Source organism: Benincasa hispida, chromosome 3 (assembly GCF_009727055.1).
Source record: "Benincasa hispida cultivar B227 chromosome 3, ASM972705v1, whole genome shotgun sequence".
Lineage (NCBI taxonomy): Eukaryota > Viridiplantae > Streptophyta > Magnoliopsida > Cucurbitales > Cucurbitaceae > Benincasa > Benincasa hispida.
In genome coordinates, this window is record NC_052351.1 from 32,217,603 (window position 1) to 32,236,415 (window position 18,813).

At 34.5% G+C, this 18,813-nt stretch overlaps 1 protein-coding gene across 2 annotated transcripts; it reads left to right on the forward strand.

Moving 5' to 3' along the window:
* Positions 1-10,327: 10,327 nt before the first annotated feature.
* On the forward strand, positions 10,328-17,600 carry LOC120073806 (carotene epsilon-monooxygenase, chloroplastic). 2 transcript variants are annotated; one of them, XR_005480813.1, is made up of 9 exons: positions 10,328-10,896; positions 11,260-11,556; positions 11,640-11,837; positions 12,700-12,801; positions 13,231-13,371; positions 13,491-13,598; positions 13,769-14,274; positions 14,636-14,718; positions 15,591-15,621. XR_005480813.1 is itself a non-coding variant. In XM_039026659.1 (9 exons), the coding sequence occupies exons 1-9, from the start codon at positions 10,390-10,392 to the stop codon at positions 16,247-16,249; spliced, it is 1,668 nt and encodes a 555-aa protein (XP_038882587.1). In that variant the 5' UTR covers positions 10,329-10,389; the 3' UTR covers positions 16,250-17,600. The 2 variants fall into 2 exon arrangements, 1 of the variants encoding a protein (XP_038882587.1); XM_039026659.1 differs by lacking the exon at positions 13,769-14,274 and adding an exon at positions 16,181-17,600 and having other exon boundaries at positions 10,329-10,896; positions 15,591-15,753.
* The last annotated feature ends 1,213 nt before the right edge of the window (positions 17,601-18,813 follow it).

Consider the following 18,813-nt stretch of genomic DNA (forward strand, 5'->3'; position numbering starts at 1 on the left):
TTAACAACAATTTATATATTTTTTACTCTTAAAAAGGATGGAAGGGTGGAGGATCTTGTGTGACCATTAAAATCGTTGTCATTTCAGTACATAGAAAGACGATGGAAGTCATTCCATAAGTTCGTTTCTTTCTCCCATTATTTCAATGCCCGATTATCTAGTTGTTTATCTTTTATGTTTCATGAATTTTTCTACGATATAATGGAATTCGATTCACCATTTATGTCGATATCAAATCCATGTAAATGTGGAATATATTGACATATCGACAAAAATTTAATTCTATGATGCAAACAACATCTTTTGAAAATGGTTTTTTTCCGTAAAATTTGATATTTTTAAGTAATATTTGAGTGCAATCAAAGCATTTTACGAAAACGAATTTCCATAAAATTTGGTGTTATACTAACTTAATTTCTCATTGATAAATACTTATATGAGTTACAATCATCTTTTTGCAATCATTAAAGGACACAACAAAAAAATTAAAAATGATGAAGAGTTTGTCACATTGATAAGTTTTATATAATAACACATCACAAAACCAAAGAAACAAGAACTAGAAAAGTAATAATTTGTCTTAGCAATTCGACAGATCCTTATGAAAAATCCGTTCACCACACATGAGTACAAACCTGAATAAGTGCCCAAGAGACCAAATAGTTTCTCACATGATTATTGATGTGATCAACTAATATGTCAAAATTATTGAACATTTATATGTTTACTAACTTCAAGAATCTCCTTCGCAAATGACTTAATAACGTCAAATTTGCCAAAATTGTTTCAAGATGTACAAAAAACGAAGATATTAAAAATCTTGTTTTTTAAGGAGAGAAAGCAGAAAAATGAACCACCAATCTACATATCTTCTGTCGTGGTTATTTTTTTCCATTCACGTCTCTCTCCTTAACTCACGTAAAATAAGTGGTTAACAAGATCATGAGGTGGCAGTTATAGAAACGGCCTCCTCTATAATTATTAATTAATCTAATAATATCAAAATATAAATTAATTTAATAATTAATAAAACAATTGATCTTTTCACTTCCTATGAACATATACCAACATCTTGCACCTCGAAGATTTCTCTAGTGATCCCGCAAGAACCAGTCAAAAGGATAAATACTGCTCAAGATTCATTAGATATTTTTCATTCCCATTTTACCCATGCTTCTCTTCCATTCCTTCCAAACCCACTCCCACGGTTGGCTATTTCCGTCATTTTCCCTCTAGTCTTCACTTCTTTTAAGGTACCCTCACTTTTCACTCATTTTCTAGTGTCTTCTCTCATTTAGTTTGTTAACTTTGGATTGTGTTTGGAATATTTTTAAGTGTCTAAAAATAAATCGTTTTAGAAAAAGATGGAATGTTTGACAATCATTGAAATATATTTTAAACCGTTTTAATAAAAAATGTTTAAATAAAAAATGTTTAAATAAAAACTAGTTTTTTGAAAAATATTTTTTTTTTAAATCAATCCAAATTCACCCTTAATTTCACTGCAAAGAAAGCCACATTTTTTTCACATAAACAAGTGAGTAAATATCAAAATCTCAAAATTCAATCCATTTGACTTTATTGGAATGCCTTTTTATATGTTTAAACATATTGAAATTGACTTCTAGATGTTTTAAAAAGTATTTTAAAACTATTTATTTAATATTTAAAAAGTCAATTATAACCATCTCTAATTCTTAGCCTCTAAAACATCTTGAATCTTGATTTTTTTAGTTGATAGTATGAACGTTCAAAGTTAAAATTAGAAGGTAAGATAACATTAATTTATTTTTAAAAATTTTAAATACACTATTGGAAAAACAAACTATACAAACTCCCACATTTTATTTATTTATTTATTATTATTATTAATATTGTATTGTAGTGAGAAAATTTATGTCGTCTCATTGGCAACATAGACTCCATTGGATAGTTATATTGTTTTTGTCTTTATTTTGAGAGATTATAAAAAATAATACTCTTCAAATCTCTCTTTTTTTAAATTCATTAAAATACTTTTTTTATTATTCTCAACCGAGATCGATCACCAAAATTTACATAAAATGTTAATTTTTCATGTAATATCCAAACTATTGATTCTTCGACTTTTTCGATGGTATCTTGGTTAGGATGAGGATCGAGATTTACATAATTTTTCTAAATATAACTTAATCTTTGTGATCTTTTCAAAATTTAAAAATCATATAGTAAAAAATTACAAAATTTGGAGAAAATTTGAAAGGATAATTGATAATTTTATTCGGATTATAGATAAATCAATTTGGAAATTCGTGAAAACATAAACTGGATGTAAGATTTGCAAGATTATATAAGATTTGGTATAAGATTTGGGAAAGATTATAGGAGAAAATTTGAAAAGAGGTAAGAGTTGCAAAATTTGAAAAAAAAAATGTGAATATAGGTATTCATCTGGGATAATGTTTATTGAAAAAGCCCAAAACAATTGATAGTTGGATATAAGATGAAATTTTTTTAATTCATATCTTGGTGTCAATCTCGGCCAAGAAGGACCTAGAAAAATTATTTCAATGAATTAAAAAAAGAGTGCTAGTTGTGAAAGGAGGAAACATTTGAAGGTTATTTCTAATAATTTCTCTTTTATTTTTGGATTTTAGTCTTTTAAACATTAGTCTTGGTTTCATTCTTTATTACCTATTCTTTTTTTCCCCTAAAAAACCATTTTAAAGAACTAAGTCACATTTTTGGAGTTTTAAGTAGTTTTTAAAAATATGATGTTGTCTTTAAATTTTGAATTAAAATTCAAATGTATTTTTAAGGTAGAAGAATATTTCCTGGAAACATTGGGAAAAATAAGCATAATTTTTAAAAGAGTTAAAACTCGAGAGAGGAGAGGAAAAAAGAAAAGGGACAAAAAGCTACCTGACACTTTAAAACTATTAAATAAAAAATATTTTCAGGTCATTTAAAATTGTCTAAGCTTACACGTTTCCGTTAGCCAACCAACCGTAATCAATTTAACGTGGACAATTTAGAACTAATTTTCAAATTTAAGAACTAGGAGGGTCATTTAATGAGAATTACTAAGGATTTTTGATACCCTTGCTTGTTACCGGGTTCTAAGGTTGGAAACTTGGACACGAAAATTACGCATTAACATGCATTTCGTTCTTCCTATGTATGTTCTCTCTTTTTCTACTCTTTTATTATTTTTTTTTTTTACTTTGAATATAGTTTATAAACTAAAACTATTAATTTACCAAAGTCAATGCAATTAATTATTTTAATTGAATAACTCAATAATATTTCATTAAAAGCATATACCTAACTCAATTTTACAAATCAAAACTTGTCAAACATGTCAAGTAAGAACAAATTGCCTCGTCAGCAGATGACAAGGAGCCATGTAGAAGCTGATATGTATATGCTCTCGCTGGTGTCGCTGGTGTGTATGCTCTCGCTGGTATCGCTGGTATCGCTGGTGTGTATGCTCTCGCTGGTGTCGCTGGTGTGTATACTCTCGCTGATGCTAATGTGTATGTTATCCTAACAACCTCTGGCATATAATTATTCTCTATCAGCTGTACAAAAGATTCGTTAGTTATTTTTTATCCTTATTCTAAAACATAAGTGTATATATCTATACATCACTACCCTGTATTAAGTGTGGGGAAAAGATTTAATATACGAAATCAAATATACAGAAAAGGGAAGAGAAATTGCTCTCCCAGATCTTCATCTTCTACTGCAACTTTTTCTTCTTCAAGCTTAGCTCATACAACTGCTCGACTTGGTATCAGAGCACCAGATAAGCTATGGCAAATCAACCATCTACAAAATTTTTCTCACCTATTTTTTTCTAGAGTTGCCAGTAGTGGAATCATCACAGGTCCTCCCCAAAATCAACTTCTCAACCAAGTGACATCCATCAAAATGGATAGGTCGAACTTCTTTCTTTGGCAGAATCTTGCGTGGCCAATTATAAGAAGCTACAAATTGGGAGGTTATTTAATTGGGAAAACTCCTTGCCCAGATCGTTTTATTCAAGTTCCAACCAGTGGTCTATCCGGTGAAAACTCCAGTGTAGATCCAACCACTGTCTCAGTCCCTGATGTCGAAATGCCATCAAATCCAGCTTATGATGCCTGGATAGCAGTGGATCAGCTTCTTTTGGGCTGGCTTTATAATTCAATGAACCAGAAGATAGCAACACAAGTGATGGGTTTTCAAAATTCCAAAGAACTCTGGGAAGCAATCTAAGAGTTGGTTGGAGTTCAATCCAGAGCTGAAACAGATTACCTCAAAAGAATGTTTCAGCAAACTCGCAAAGGCGCATTGAAAATGAGTGAGTACCTTGCTATGATGAAACGTTTTGCTGATGGTCTTGCCCTTGCAGGTTCCCTCATCTCCTCCTCTAATCTGACTTCACAAGTGTTAGTTGGTCTTGATGAAGAGTATAACCTAGTTGTAGTAGTAATCCAAAGCAAAGAAACAACACGTTGGTCTGATCTGCAATCTGACCTGCTGTCATATGAGAAAAGGCTTGAGTATCAACTTATTGTCAAGACAGGAATTACCGGAATAGCTAATGTCTCACTCTCACCCAGCCCACCCTCAGCCAACATGTGGTGCGTAATATCAATCCATATCCTTCGGCACACCCCTCGAAACTCTGTCTGGATAGACACAACACCAAATTTTAGGGGTGGAGAGGGTCGCAACAAGGGCCCTGGTCGTTAATAATGCATCCATAACTAGACCAACCTGCCAAATTTTTGGGAAAACTTGGGCATACAGCTGATGTTTGCTACTTCAGATACAACAAGGAGTTCAACAACCCCAGACCAAACTCACAACCGTATTAAATCACTCAACTCCCACCAAATAAGTCAAGAATAGAACACTCTATTCTTCTTACTCATTCAGCTGTAGCTTCACCTGAGTCAGTTGCTGACCCCAACGGTAGTAGACAGTGGGGCGTCCTCAACACATCACCAAGCAATCCAAGCTTCCTCCAATCCTCATCTGCCTACACAGGTAATGACAAAGTAGTGGTTGGAAATGGTAAATCCCTTCCTATATCTCGCTATGGACATACAAATATACCTACTAGTTCTAGTGTTTTGTCATTATTAAATATTCTTTATGTGCTTGCTATAGCTAAGAACCTGGTAAGGTTGAATTTCATGCTGACTTTTGTGTGGTGGCTGGCTTAAAGATGGGCTATACCAGTTGGAGGATGTCAACCAGTCTATAAATAATGCACCTCTTACTTCAAGATTGCCAGATGCTCGCTTGACTACTCCATCCAAAGAGTTATCACGTCAGTTTACTTTTCAAACCAGCAGGATAGTAACCATAATGCTTCTCCACAGGCGACTTAGTCATCCATCCCCTAAAGTTTTGTCAAAAGTAATTAGTGGATGTAACTTACAAATTACTGATAATGAGAATTCATTTTGTGAAGCTTGTCAGTTTGGAAAGTCTTATGCCTTACCCTTTTCTGACTCTCTTTCCCATGCAAGCACACCTTTTGAACTAATGCATACTAATCTATGGGGGCCAACCCCAATACTTTCTGCGGATGGATATAGATACTATGTGTTGTTGTTGATGACTGTAGTCGATTTACTTGGCTATATCCGTTAAAACAGAAAAGTGACACTCAATTGCCTTTAGATACTTTCAAGCCTTTATTCTTAATCAATTCAAAAAATCTATTCACATGTTGCAAATGGATGGTGGGGGTGAGTACAAAGCAGTGGCATATTTATGTGATCAGCTTGGAATTCAAATAAGGGTCTCCTGCCCCTACACTTCAGCACAAAATGGTCGAGTTGAACGTAAACATCGCCATGTTGTTGAAACCGGTCTTACTTTCTTAGCACAGGCTAAGATGCCACTGCACCTATGGTGGTATGCCTTTCAAAATGCTATTTATCTTATTAACTCTCTTTCCTCTCCTATCCTTCAGAGTCACAATCCCATGGAAGTGTTACTTGGAAGCAAATTGGACCTGCTATCTCTAAGAGTTTTTGGGTGTGTGTGCTATCCACACCTTCGTCCATACCAGCACCATAAGTTTGCCTTTCATAGCAGCAAATGTGTCTACCTTGGCCCTTCCCCAATACACAAAGGTCACAGATGTCTTATTGAGGATGGGAAGGTCATCATCTCTCGCCATGTCATATTTAATGAAGACGAATTTCCATTCCAAACAGGCTTTGCTAACCTTCAAATCTCTACTCCCACAAATATAGCTCCATCAATCTCCACATGGTTCTCTTCACCTCCTGTCCATCCATCCTCTCCACAACTCTCACCTGAAACAAATCCCTCTATCCAACCTCAATCTCCTCACACTTTTCCTACACCAGCCACAAGTTCACCTTCCCCACATCCTAGCCCATTACTTTCTCTCTCAACTACTTCTCAATCCCCTATAGTGTCACCTTTAATAACACCTCTACCCTCCCCTCCACAGTAATCCCTACAACTTACCACTCAACCCCTCATTGGCACTCATCCAATGATCACCAGAGGGAAGGCTGGTATTTTCAAACCCAAGGCTTGGGTTGCTGAACGTATTGAAGACCTTACTCAGAGTGAACCAACTTTAGTCTCTCAGGCTCTTACAGCTCCACAGTGGCAAGAAGCTACGAATGAAGAACTTGCTGCACTGTAACGTACAAATACATGGTCACTGGTACCTCCTTCATCTGATCAAACTGTTGTTGGTTGCAAATGGATCTATCGCATTAAACGTGATGCTCAAGGCCTTGTTCAACGGTATAAGGCACGTCTTGTTGCCAAAGGGTTTCATCAACACCCTGGCTTTGACTATTTTGATACATTAAATCCTGTTGTTAAGATGTCTACTGTTAGAATTGTACTTACTTTGGCAGTGTCTCATCACTGGCCATTTCACCAAATTGACTTCAATAATGTCTTTCTCAATAGCAAGCTGAAGGAGACTCTCTACATGTCTCAACCCCCCGGCTTTGAAAGCAAAACTCACCCACATTATGTTTGCAAGCTTAATAGAGCTCTCTATGGTCTCAAGCAGGCTCCTCGTGCGTGGAATGATGAGCTCAAAGCATCTCTTTGTCAACTCGGCTTCAAAGTAATCTCCTTAGATACTTCTCTATATTATATGCATACCTCATCCTCCATCACTCTGCTGCTAGTCTATGTAGATGATTTGATACTCACCGGCAGTGATCCAACTCACATTGATCATCTTGTTGCCCGACTGCATACACAGTTTTCTCTCGAAGATCTAGGACAGCTCAACAAATTTCTTGGTGTCCAAATCTCTTATACACCCTCCGGCCTACATCTGCATTAAGCTCAATACATAACTGAGCTTCTCTCTAAACTAAATATCAACCATATAAAACCTTGTCCAACCCTTGCAGTACCTGGCATCTCTCTGTCCTTGAGCATTGGAACACCCTTCCATGACCCATTTCTATATCGCAGCACAGTTGGTGCTTTCCAATACCTCACTAATACAAGACCGGACATTGCCTTCATTGTTAATAAGCTTAGCCAATTCCTCAAAACTCCTACTGAGATTCACTAGTCAGTTGTCAAACGTGTGCTTAGATATCTTGTAGGGACTCTCCACTTTGGCCTAACCATCACCTCAATTTAACAACCTATTCTGATGCAGATTGGGCCTCAAGTATTGATGATCGAAAATCTACAACTGCTTATTGCCTCTATCTTGGACCGACTCTCATTTCTTGGTCATTTAAGAAACAAATGACAATGGCTCGTTCCAGTACTGAGTCCGAGTATCGAGCTATTGCTCATGCTGCAACCGAGATCATTTGGGTGAAAAATCTGTTAACCGAGATTGGTTTCTCTCCAAAGGGTAAACCTGTTCTCTGGTGTGACAACATGGGTGCAGGTGCCTTAGCTGCTAACCCTGTCTTTCACGTACGAACTAAGTATATTGAAATAGATGTGCACTTCATCCGTGACCTTGTCCTTCAAGATCAACTTCATGTTAGATATGTACCCTCTGCAGAACAATTGGCAGATTACCTAACTAAGCCTTTACCCCTTGATATATTTGTCTACCTTCAAAGTAAGCTCGGACTAAAGGACTTACCCTCTCGCTTGAGGGGGGATGTCAAGGAAGAACAAATTGCCTCGTCAGCAGATGACAAGGAGCCATGTAGAAGCTGATATGTATATGCTCTCGCTAGTGTCGCTGGTGTGTATGCTCTCGATGGTATCGCTGGTGTATATGCTCTCCCTGGTATCGTTGGTGTGTATGCTATCGCTGGTGTCGCTGGTGTGTGTGCTCTCGCTGGTATCGCTGTTGTGTATGCTCTCGCTGGTGTCGTTGGTGTGTATACTCTCGTTCATGCTGATGTGTATGCTATCATAACAACCTCTGCCATATAATTATTCTCTACCAGCTGTACAGAAGATTAGTTAGTTATTTTTTGTCCTTATTTTAAAATCTAAGTGTATATATCTATACCTGTATTAAGTGTGGGGAAAAGATTTAATATACAAAATCACATATACAGAAAAGGGAAGAGAAATTGCTCTCCCAGATCTTCATCTTCTGCTGCAACTTTTTCTTCTTCAAGCTTAGCTCATACAGTTGCTCGACTAAACAAAGGTGACTATTTTATTTTACTAAGTTTGTTATTAGTGAACAATCAATATATTAACTCTATTCAATTAATTAATTAAGATTATTTCAATCATGTTAGAACAAAAATTCAATTTCAATTATCATAATTTATTATTAGTTAGTTAACTATTCATTGCGATTAATTTTTATTTTTTTTAAGTACAACAACGGTAAGGTGGGGATCGACCTTCTAAATAATTAATATCTTAACTATATTCAATTAGTTAGTTAAGATTATTTCAATCAAGTTAGAACAAAAATTCAATTTCAATTATCCTAATTTATTATTTATTGTGATTAATTTTTAGTTTTTTTAAGTACAACAATGGGGGATCATCCTTCAACCTCTTAGAAGAATGGTCATATCAACTAACATTGAGTTAAGCTAACACTCGGCTAATTTTTAATACTTTATAATTATTAACATATCATAATTATAAACTTTTTTTTTATATTATTTATTAACATATAATGTTATTTTTCTTATTTTTTTTAATCTAATATATTGTTTATTAAAATATATGTTTTATATTAGGATAATTGTTTTAAATGACAAAACTGCTGAAAACATTTTCAAATATAGCAAAATGTCATTATCTATTAGTGATAGGCAGAGATATGCATTGATAAACATCTATCGGTATAAATAACATTGACATATGTCTAACAGTGTCTATCGCTGCCCACCACTAACAGATAGTGACGTTTTGCTATAGTTATAAATATATTTGTTCATTTTCCTTTTGAATTATAAATTATTCCTTTTCAGATATTTATTACTAAAATTACAATTTGATTCTTAATTAATTATTATTATTACTTCAATAATTAACTAATCTATTAAAATTATATAAGAGTCCATTTGGATTCACTTGAAAAAAAATTGTTTTTTTGAAAAACTCATTTTTATTTCAGGATGAATTTAGCATGGATCCAGAGGAGCTCGATCCCCCCTCAACTTTATGTTCTTTATATATATATATATGTGTGTAAGACTGACATAAAACCAAACCAACTTACTAGTTTTATGGTAAATTTGTCTTTTAGCCCTATCTAGATCTAAGATCAAGTTTTACTTATTACATTTATTTTCACTAAATTATATAAGAGCCCCTGTCTACAAAACTTTTGGATTCGTCACTGTTTCTATTTAAATATTTTTGATAAAAATTGATTAAAATACACTTGAAAAACTGAGTGGTTGACAAATACTCAAATTTCTTTCAAAATGACTTATATTTTAAATTAAACACTTGAAAATGTATTATAAATACATCCTAAAATTATCATGCTTAATTACATTAATTAAATACAAACATAATATTTATTCATAAAATTCATATACAGTACACAATCATATTTAATTTACAAATATATTATTTCCAAGCATATTATTTTCTAACCTCCTTTCTTTCTAGATATCTATAAATTCTTAAACTAAACTATTATTACTCTTAAAACTAAATAGACATCAACTCAAATCTCAAAAATCAAAATCTATTTTGCTAAAAACAAAAATTAGTTAATTCTCTAGATTTTTCCCCCTTTTTAAATCATCTGGTAGTTCATAATTGTCATCCTCCGCGTGGCAGTTGTGGAGCTCAATTCTTCGTATTTCTTCTTAATTAATTAATTATTATTATTTTTTTTTTTGAAAAAACTACAGTGCGCTATCCATATATAGTAGCTTAAAAATTGAACGTCCGAAGCTGAAGCTGTCCAGTCCCTTCAAATTCATTCTTCAACCACCATCCATGGCTTCCACTCTCTGTTTTCCCTCAATTACTTTCCCCTCTTCTCCCCTCCACATACGAATCCCTCTCAGACGAAGAACCCCATCTCCCTTTCCCTTCATTAAATCCTCCATTGACGAAGGACAAAATCCCTCCAAGCTTAAGAACTCCACCAAAACTGCAAAATCCGGTTCCTGGGTCAGCCCTGATTGGCTCACCTCTCTCACTCGCTACATTACTCTAGGCCAGGGTGACGACTCCGGCATCCCCATTGCAACTGCCAAGCTCGATGACGTTTCTGATCTTCTTGGCGGTGCTCTTTTCCTTCCACTTTTCAAGTGGATGAATGACTATGGACCCATTTACAGGCTCGCTGCTGGCCCTAGAAATTTCGTCGTCGTTAGTGATCCCGCCATTGCTAAGCACGTTCTCAGGAATTATGGAACTTACGCTAAAGGCCTTGTTTCTGAGGTTTCCGAGTTCTTGTTTGGGTCGGGTTTCGCCATTGCAGAAGGCCCTCTCTGGACGGTAATCTTTTTGCTAACTGTTCTGTTGACGAGCAAACATAAATTGAGAATTCGTCGTAATGTATTGCGTTTTTAATGACTATTAATTAATTTACGGTTAATTTGTGACTCTTGTATATCAACATTGTCAGTTTTAATGTTTTCTTCTCTTAATTTTCACTTCGTTTGATGTTAACACTTATAAATTTCTACTTTGACTAATATGTTGTTGTTGTTGTGTTCCTTTTTTTTTTTTTTTTTTTTTTTTTTTTTTTTTTTTTTTTTTTTTTTTTTTTTTAAATATGCACATTTAACTGAATGTGCTCCAATCATTCAAATTCTTCCGTGATTCTTACTGGATTTCGGATGTTATATTTTATATTAGGTTCGCCGTAGGGCTGTGGTTCCGTCTCTTCACAAGAAGTACTTATCAGTTATTGTTGATCAAGTATTTTGTAAATGTGCCATGAGATTGGTGGAGAAGCTGGAAAAGGATGCATTAAATAATAATTCGGTTAACATGGAGGAAAAGTTTTCTCAACTAACTCTTGATGTTATTGGTCTATCTGTATTCAACTACAGTTTTGATTCTCTCTCTGCTGACAGCCCTGTGATTGATGCAGTTTACACTGCTTTGAAAGAGGCAGAGGCTCGTTCTACTGATATTTTACCATATTGGAAGGCACGTTTACTTATGTAACTTGTTTTGTTTATGACCACCATTTTTTCCAACTCATTTTTTACCCTTGCTTCCTGTTGGTGTAGATTAAGGCTCTGTGTAAGATAATCCCAAGACAGATAAAAGCTGAAGAAGCAGTTACGGTGATCAGGAGAACTGTTGAAGAACTCATTGCCAAGTGCAAAGAAATTGTTGAAACTGAGGGTGAGCGCATTGATGAGGAGGAATATGTGAACGATGCTGATCCAAGCATCCTCCGATTTCTGCTGGCCAGTAGAGAAGATGTCTGTTCTTGTTAGCTTTAAAGTTTTCCATTCATTACTAACATTTTGCAATGTAGTTTAATGCATTTGTCATGCTATTTTAGTTCAGTATTACAATATCGTCTGATGTCCTCTGAAGTCAGACTATTACAGACTTTACTACATATTTATCAGATTCTTGCTGAGTACAACAAATATCCCCTTTTATCTTCTTCTGTGAACAGTTGATAATTTTGTATGCTAAATCACCAATCAAGGAATTTATTTCATGCTTACAAAAAAGTCTGATCACATTGTGTGCTGAGATGGTTATAGGTTTTGGTCATGTAGCAAGTTCAATTTAATAATAACAGGAAAGAAGCCGTTTTGTCCCTCATATGAAGTTTGTTTCTTCGACAAGAAAAATGATAATACAAAAAAGATGCACTAATGAAATGACTTATGACAAGAGGCTGTTAGAAATACTAGTAGAGATATATTATGAATATTAACGGTGATATATAAATTACCTGAGAATTTTGTTAGAACTGAGTGGTTATAACTTTTAAATAAAGAAGTCAGGGATTTTGGGAAGTAATCAGAATTTGGAGGGTAGTTTTGGGAAAGTCTAAGTCTCTCTCAAAGTATATGGGGATGTTGTAATATTCTTTTCTTTTATCAATACTATATTATTTTAGTTTTCAGTTTTCACTTTTGGGTTCTACCAGAGGCCAAAACATTGGAACTAGGACAGTTTGTGTCTATTACCCTAGTTCAAATGAATGTTTAGTTCTTCCTCAATTTGCTAAGTTGACCCTATGGCATTATCCTAATATTATAAAACTACTAATCCTTTGAAATCTGCCATGTTATATCACTGATACTTCCCTCTTGTGTTGCTTAGGTCTCAAGTGTTCAATTACGAGACGATCTATTGTCCATGTTGGTTGCTGGACATGAAACTACTGGTTCTGTTCTGACTTGGACACTGTATCTTTTAAGTAAGGTAATCTAGTCATTTGAGTAAATGTACACTGTAGAGTTTGCAGAGTAACTTTCACAATCTTATAGATATTTTTCCCTCAATAAGTTATATAATATAATCCAGTTCACTCCAACCCTCTTAGCAACATTTTACTTTATTGGTCCCCTTTTCTCTGGTGAGACTTTTATGGGCTAGGTATTTTGTATGCTCTTGCATTATTTCATTTTTTTCTCAATAAAAGTTGTTTATATATATATATATATATATAAATGTATGTACATACGCAGGCTCGTCCGTCCGTCTATCTATTGTTGACATTTGCTTTGTGGCTTCTTGAACATGTTCATCCATATGCTCTAAGTTTATTGCTTTCACTATACTTTTCCTCGGGCTCAAGGTATTCTTTAGTCAGTTTTTAAATATGATTTATTTTATTATTCTGCATATCAGCATTCCTCATCATTGATCAAGGCACGAAATGAAGTTGATAGAGTCTTACAAGGAAGGCCTCCTTCCTACGAAGATACTAAAGAGCTTAAATATTTGACACGTTGTATCCTTGAGTCAATGCGACTTTACCCACATCCACCTGTACGTTGCAATACTTGTTTCTCAACCAAATGAATTATGACATGAAGATAAACGAAGAAATATTTAATTCATCATTCTGCTAATCTTGTTTTTTCTTTATGTTCCTTACACCTTTCAAGGTTTTGATAAGAAGAGCTCAAGTTGCTGACATACTCCCTGGAAATTACAAGGTTAATGCTGGTCAAGATATCATGATTTCAGTGTATAACATCCATCGCTCTTCCCAGGTACATACCTCAAGGGCTATGTTTCTAGGTTTGCGATTGATAGACTCTTTTGTTCATTCTAGTTCAAGATTCACAATAAAGGATTTAGAAGATTCTTTCTGCTGTTATATTGGTACGTTGGCAGTAGTTGTTGGAACTTAGTTGAAGGTTTTCAAATATTGTGCTTGCAGGAATGCTTACACTTGCTTCATCGAACAGACATCACTTTTGATATCCAATTAGTTGACCATTGAACTTTGATTGGCATTCTGTCCTTCAGCAGATCTATTCTGCTGGTGGTAAAATGATAGTTCCATCCTCCATGAACAAGAATCTTTTACCAAGTGAAATAACCTAGTAATAATATTTTATTACCATAATTAGGAATTGGATGATAAGTTATAGTTTAAATTTGGGCAATTAGGGGAGGCTTTCTAGGATATTTGAAATTATAGGTGAAGTTTCTTGCACGTATACATGTACATTTGACCACTTCCGATCCTTAGAACTCACGAACACATAAATATATACAAAACATCAGGAAAGGTTCAACATCAGGATCATAAATATATAAATATATACAACATCCAGAAAGAATCAACGGCACATCTGGTTCTAAGGCTTTATGGTGGGATTATTGAGCCATCTCGATGGCATTGGCCAGAAAATATAACCAGGACAAGATGATCTGCCGCAAGTGAGTTATATTTTGTTCTTGGTATTTTCTCATTCTAGAAGTAGGACTGCTGATATATCGTATATGAACCGGAACATCAGGAAGGAATCCTTTTCTTAACTTTCTCAAAGAGAAGTTGTTGGTCATTACAAAAGTTGATCTACAATGCAAACTTAGAAAAAAAAAAACAAAATCCATCGAGAACTGGATACTGAAAGAATACTTACATTCTTTCTAAAAGTTAAATTATAAATAATTTACTTTGTCTGAAAGCATTCTCGATTACTCTTTGGAAATATATTTTCGAGATGGGGAAGGTTGAACATGTCCCTGCTCTGTGAATTGTTTTGCACAATATTGTAACTCCCACTTATGTTTCAAGGTTTGGGAACAAGCAGAAGAGTTCATTCCAGAAAGATTTGACTTGGGAGGTCCCGTGCCTAATGAAAGCAATACAGATTTCAGGTACACATTCTAATTCTGTGTGGAGACTACATTGTTGATTGTTTTAAAAAGCATAATAGACAGTTACCAGCAGCCAATAAAGTCGCGATGGTGTGAGTTGCTTGACCTCAAGTTAGTCATCCTCCTTAAGGCAACCAGCCAATATGCATGCTAATATGCTCAAATGGTGGCATTTGAATGTCCAGGCGCATTAGACACTCTTTGGCTGGCCAAAAACAAAACCACCATTTTCTATCTTTTACAGAAGTAGTGTCTGATGCTTTCTCCCCACTCCTCTTCAGATGATGCCCATCCATCTTTCTCTGGCTGTAAAGTAACCAGTGACCACCATTTTCTCTCCTTCCTACATATTAGTTTCCTAGAAATTCTTTACCCCTCCGCCTTCTTAAAAGTTTCTGAACGTGGCCATCCAATTACTGAGGTTGCTATTCCCACCCTCCCTTTCAGCTTTTCTGCTCCCTTAGGCCTTGCCTTGATTTCACTTGTTTAATCTATTTATTGACGATGAATTTTAAACCTTAAAATTAGTTTGTGAACTTGATTCAAAAGCTTGGGCTATATTTAATTTAAATACTCAAGTAATTGGACTTCATTTGACGATTGTTTGTCCCTCTGATAAAACATGTTTGTCTCATTTAGATTTCTTTCTCATTTTATGTATTGCACCAAAACTGAGAAGAAAAACATTGGGTTGGGTGGTATTTTAGTTACTAGTGAGTGGTACAGGTACTATTAGAACAGCATAATAATTGGATTGTTTTCATTTTTCACTTCCATTTTGAATGATGCATGCTTTTGATCTGCAATCAGACCTAGCTACCTCGTTATCCTTCCTATTTGATTTACCTGAATGACCAAATTATACAATACAGATTTATTCCGTTCAGCGGTGGGCCTCGGAAGTGTGTCGGAGATCAATTCGCTCTGCTTGAAGCTATTGTTGCACTTGCCATATTTCTACAGCATATGAATTTCGAGCTGGTTCCGAATCAGAGCATTGGGATGACTACGGGAGCAACTATACATACAACAAATGTAATGTTTACTATGCTCATTCAAGTCTTGCTACCTTTTATTTTATATTTCTGAGTTCGGATCCCCATAGTACCTGCAACTGGGATTTCTTCTGATTATTATTTCAACAATTCATTTCAGAATTGTGTTCATGGTATTTTAGGCTGTGCTGGATAATTACTTTTTACTATCAGTTTTGAAAATATAACTAGATTAAGATAAAATATTTTTTATGAACTGTTTTTTCAGGACGATTTTATTTTCAAAACTGTTTATGTGAATAATTTGTATTTTCTTTACTAAATTAACATTGTCCGATAAATCTTTCTGTTGATATTTGAAAGATTGTTACTTTAATTAATGGGTTTCCATAGAAGAATGGAGGATGAAATTGTAGAAAACGATGTATATGAAAGGTTGATTCTTATGGGTGCTAACTGCAATGCAGGGATTGTACATGAAACTCAGCCAAAGGAAGCTGACCCCAGAATTAGTTTCCCCTGCTTCTTCAAGGTAATTGTTGATGATGCACATATATTATCGTTAAGGAAGAGAGAGATTTAGATTTTTAGCACCGTGTGCTGATTCTTTTGTCTATAGACAATCACAGATGTATATTGGATCAAGTATGCAAATCTTATACATCAAGAGTCTGTGTCATAGGAATAAGATGCTTGAGAATGAGATTATTGTATAACCCAACCAGTCGATAAGTTTTATTATTTGAATAAACCAACCCAAACAAACTTATTCCAGTTCGAGTTGGGTTGATTATTCATAGAAAATTTCAGAACATCAATAGCAAACAGGAAAAAGCCTACTCCCAACAAAAAGAAAACTAATAGGTGGCCTCAATTTTTGTTGGGTACATGTGGAGATGAGAGTAAAGAGAGGCTAGGGATAAATATAGGCATACGTTGAAAAGAGAAAAGAAGTAAAGAAAGCTAAAACAAAAGGGAAAGTAAGCCCACTCATTAATTAAAATTAACTTTTGAAATGGGCTCTCCTAACTTGTTAGATGACCAAGATTCTTTCTTTGGCCTCCAAATAAAAATCTTGGCCATGAAAACAAATTTAGAAGGCTTAGATCACATAGAAGTTCTCTCCAAAATTTAAAAATTAAAAGGAATATAAATCTAGTACAGTGAGATGCAACTTAGTTTCAATGGAGATGAGTTGGTATGGTATCATGGGATGTGGGGAAAAGGAGATGCCAATGCCAAAAGCATATCCCTTGGAAGATGCTGAAAATTGCAGCCTTTTCAATCACTTTCTACTTTTCTATTGATGTTTTCTTTTACAAAAAGCGGCCACAAACTCCCTTCTTAGGTCATTTCTACCTTTTTTATTCCCTTCATTAACAAACCACATCCTATATAAAACCCAACCCAACATTGATCATCAACCCCTCTTAAAATTGCACCAACCTCACCGCCTCAGATGGCGGTGGCGGGAGATGGAAGCCGGGGATGGTTGCTGATGGCTTTCCTTGGTGATGCCTCTGCTGCATAATTTGCCTCAGGTCAGGTGTGAGGTGGGAGATTGAAAGGGCAACTAACATCCTTTGGCATATTTTGTCCTAAACTTTCCTCTGAATCTCTCTGTGCACTTTTCTGGTGGATCTTGGAATTCAGGAATCTTTGAATAGGGCAAGTCAGATTATGGTCTCCACCCTCATTTTCCTCTTTCTTTTTAAAATTTTTAGATCGGGATGAAATGGATAACCATGTCTTTTAGCAGATGTATGGAGTTTCTTTATTGACACTTGAGTTAACATGTTTGTTTCTCAGACATCAATGTATGTCCAAGAAATCTATGTATGAAAGTTATAAAGAATAGATATTTCCAAGTAGTAGCTTATTGAAAAATGAGTTGTTTGTTTTAAATATTTCAATGTTTTATAGTAATTTTTTTAAGAAAAAGTTGCCATGTTTTTAGGTACTAGTTCGAATCTTGAATATTTTTTAAATCTATCTCAAAATTATATCGTTATAACTGCTCAAGTTGATGAACCGAGGAATGGAGTAAAGTTCCAAACTTATGACTGCTCAAATTATTAAAATTTTGAAGTTTATAAGTCCGACAAGGCACTGGTCATTACAATATATAATCAAAGTCCTTTGTCGGTAAAGATACTCTTAGTTGAAGTGCTTTATTCCACTCATAGGCACATATCATACTTAGTATGTTTTTTTTTTTGTTACCTTGAAAAAATTAGAAAATTAATCGAGCAATGAGGAGAAATTTCTAAAATGCTGATTAAATTACAAGTTTAATTTTAAGGCTTTAAAATTATCTAATAGATCTATAAACTTTTCATTTTGTGTCTAATAGGTATTTGACAAATTTGAAATTTTTTAAAATTAATTCATCTGTTAAATATAATTTTGAATTTTATGTTTAATAAGACTCCGAACTTTCAATTTTGTGTATATTAAAAAAATTGATAGCTTAAGGATTAAATGGTAATTTAACCATGTTGGATGCATGTTCTTCCATCTACTACAACAGGAAACTGAAAGTTTCTTTGCTCTTAAGGATTTGACATGAGATTTCAGTATTTGGAGATAGAATTTATTTTGAATGCTATTTATGTGATTAGAGAAATATCTCAAGAATTTTGTGCTATTAAATTTATTTCTTCTCATCTGAGGAAGCTTCTTTTGGCTCTTCTGATTTTGATCAGAACATTTCTCAATCTGCAGTGAATAAAGGATATAAGCAAGTACTTAAAAGGTGTATATATTGCAAACGCTTTTTCTATCCGAATGCAATTTAATCTTAGGGGAAAAAAATCAATTTTGACTCCAAACTTATACAAGTTTATAGGAAGAATTGCAACACTAATCTTAAGGTTTAAATACTAAATTGGTCCTTTACTTTTGAGTTTTGTTGGTTTTGGTCTCTCTACTCTCAGAATATTCATTTTGGTCTCGTTCACCAACGCATCCGGGAATAACCGATTGATCTCGATTAATAGACCCGCTAAAGCCCCGAACCATATAGTACTTACTATCTCTTTACTTTCAAAATGTTCATTTTGATTCTTATATTTTTAACTTCGGTTCATTTTGGTTGTTC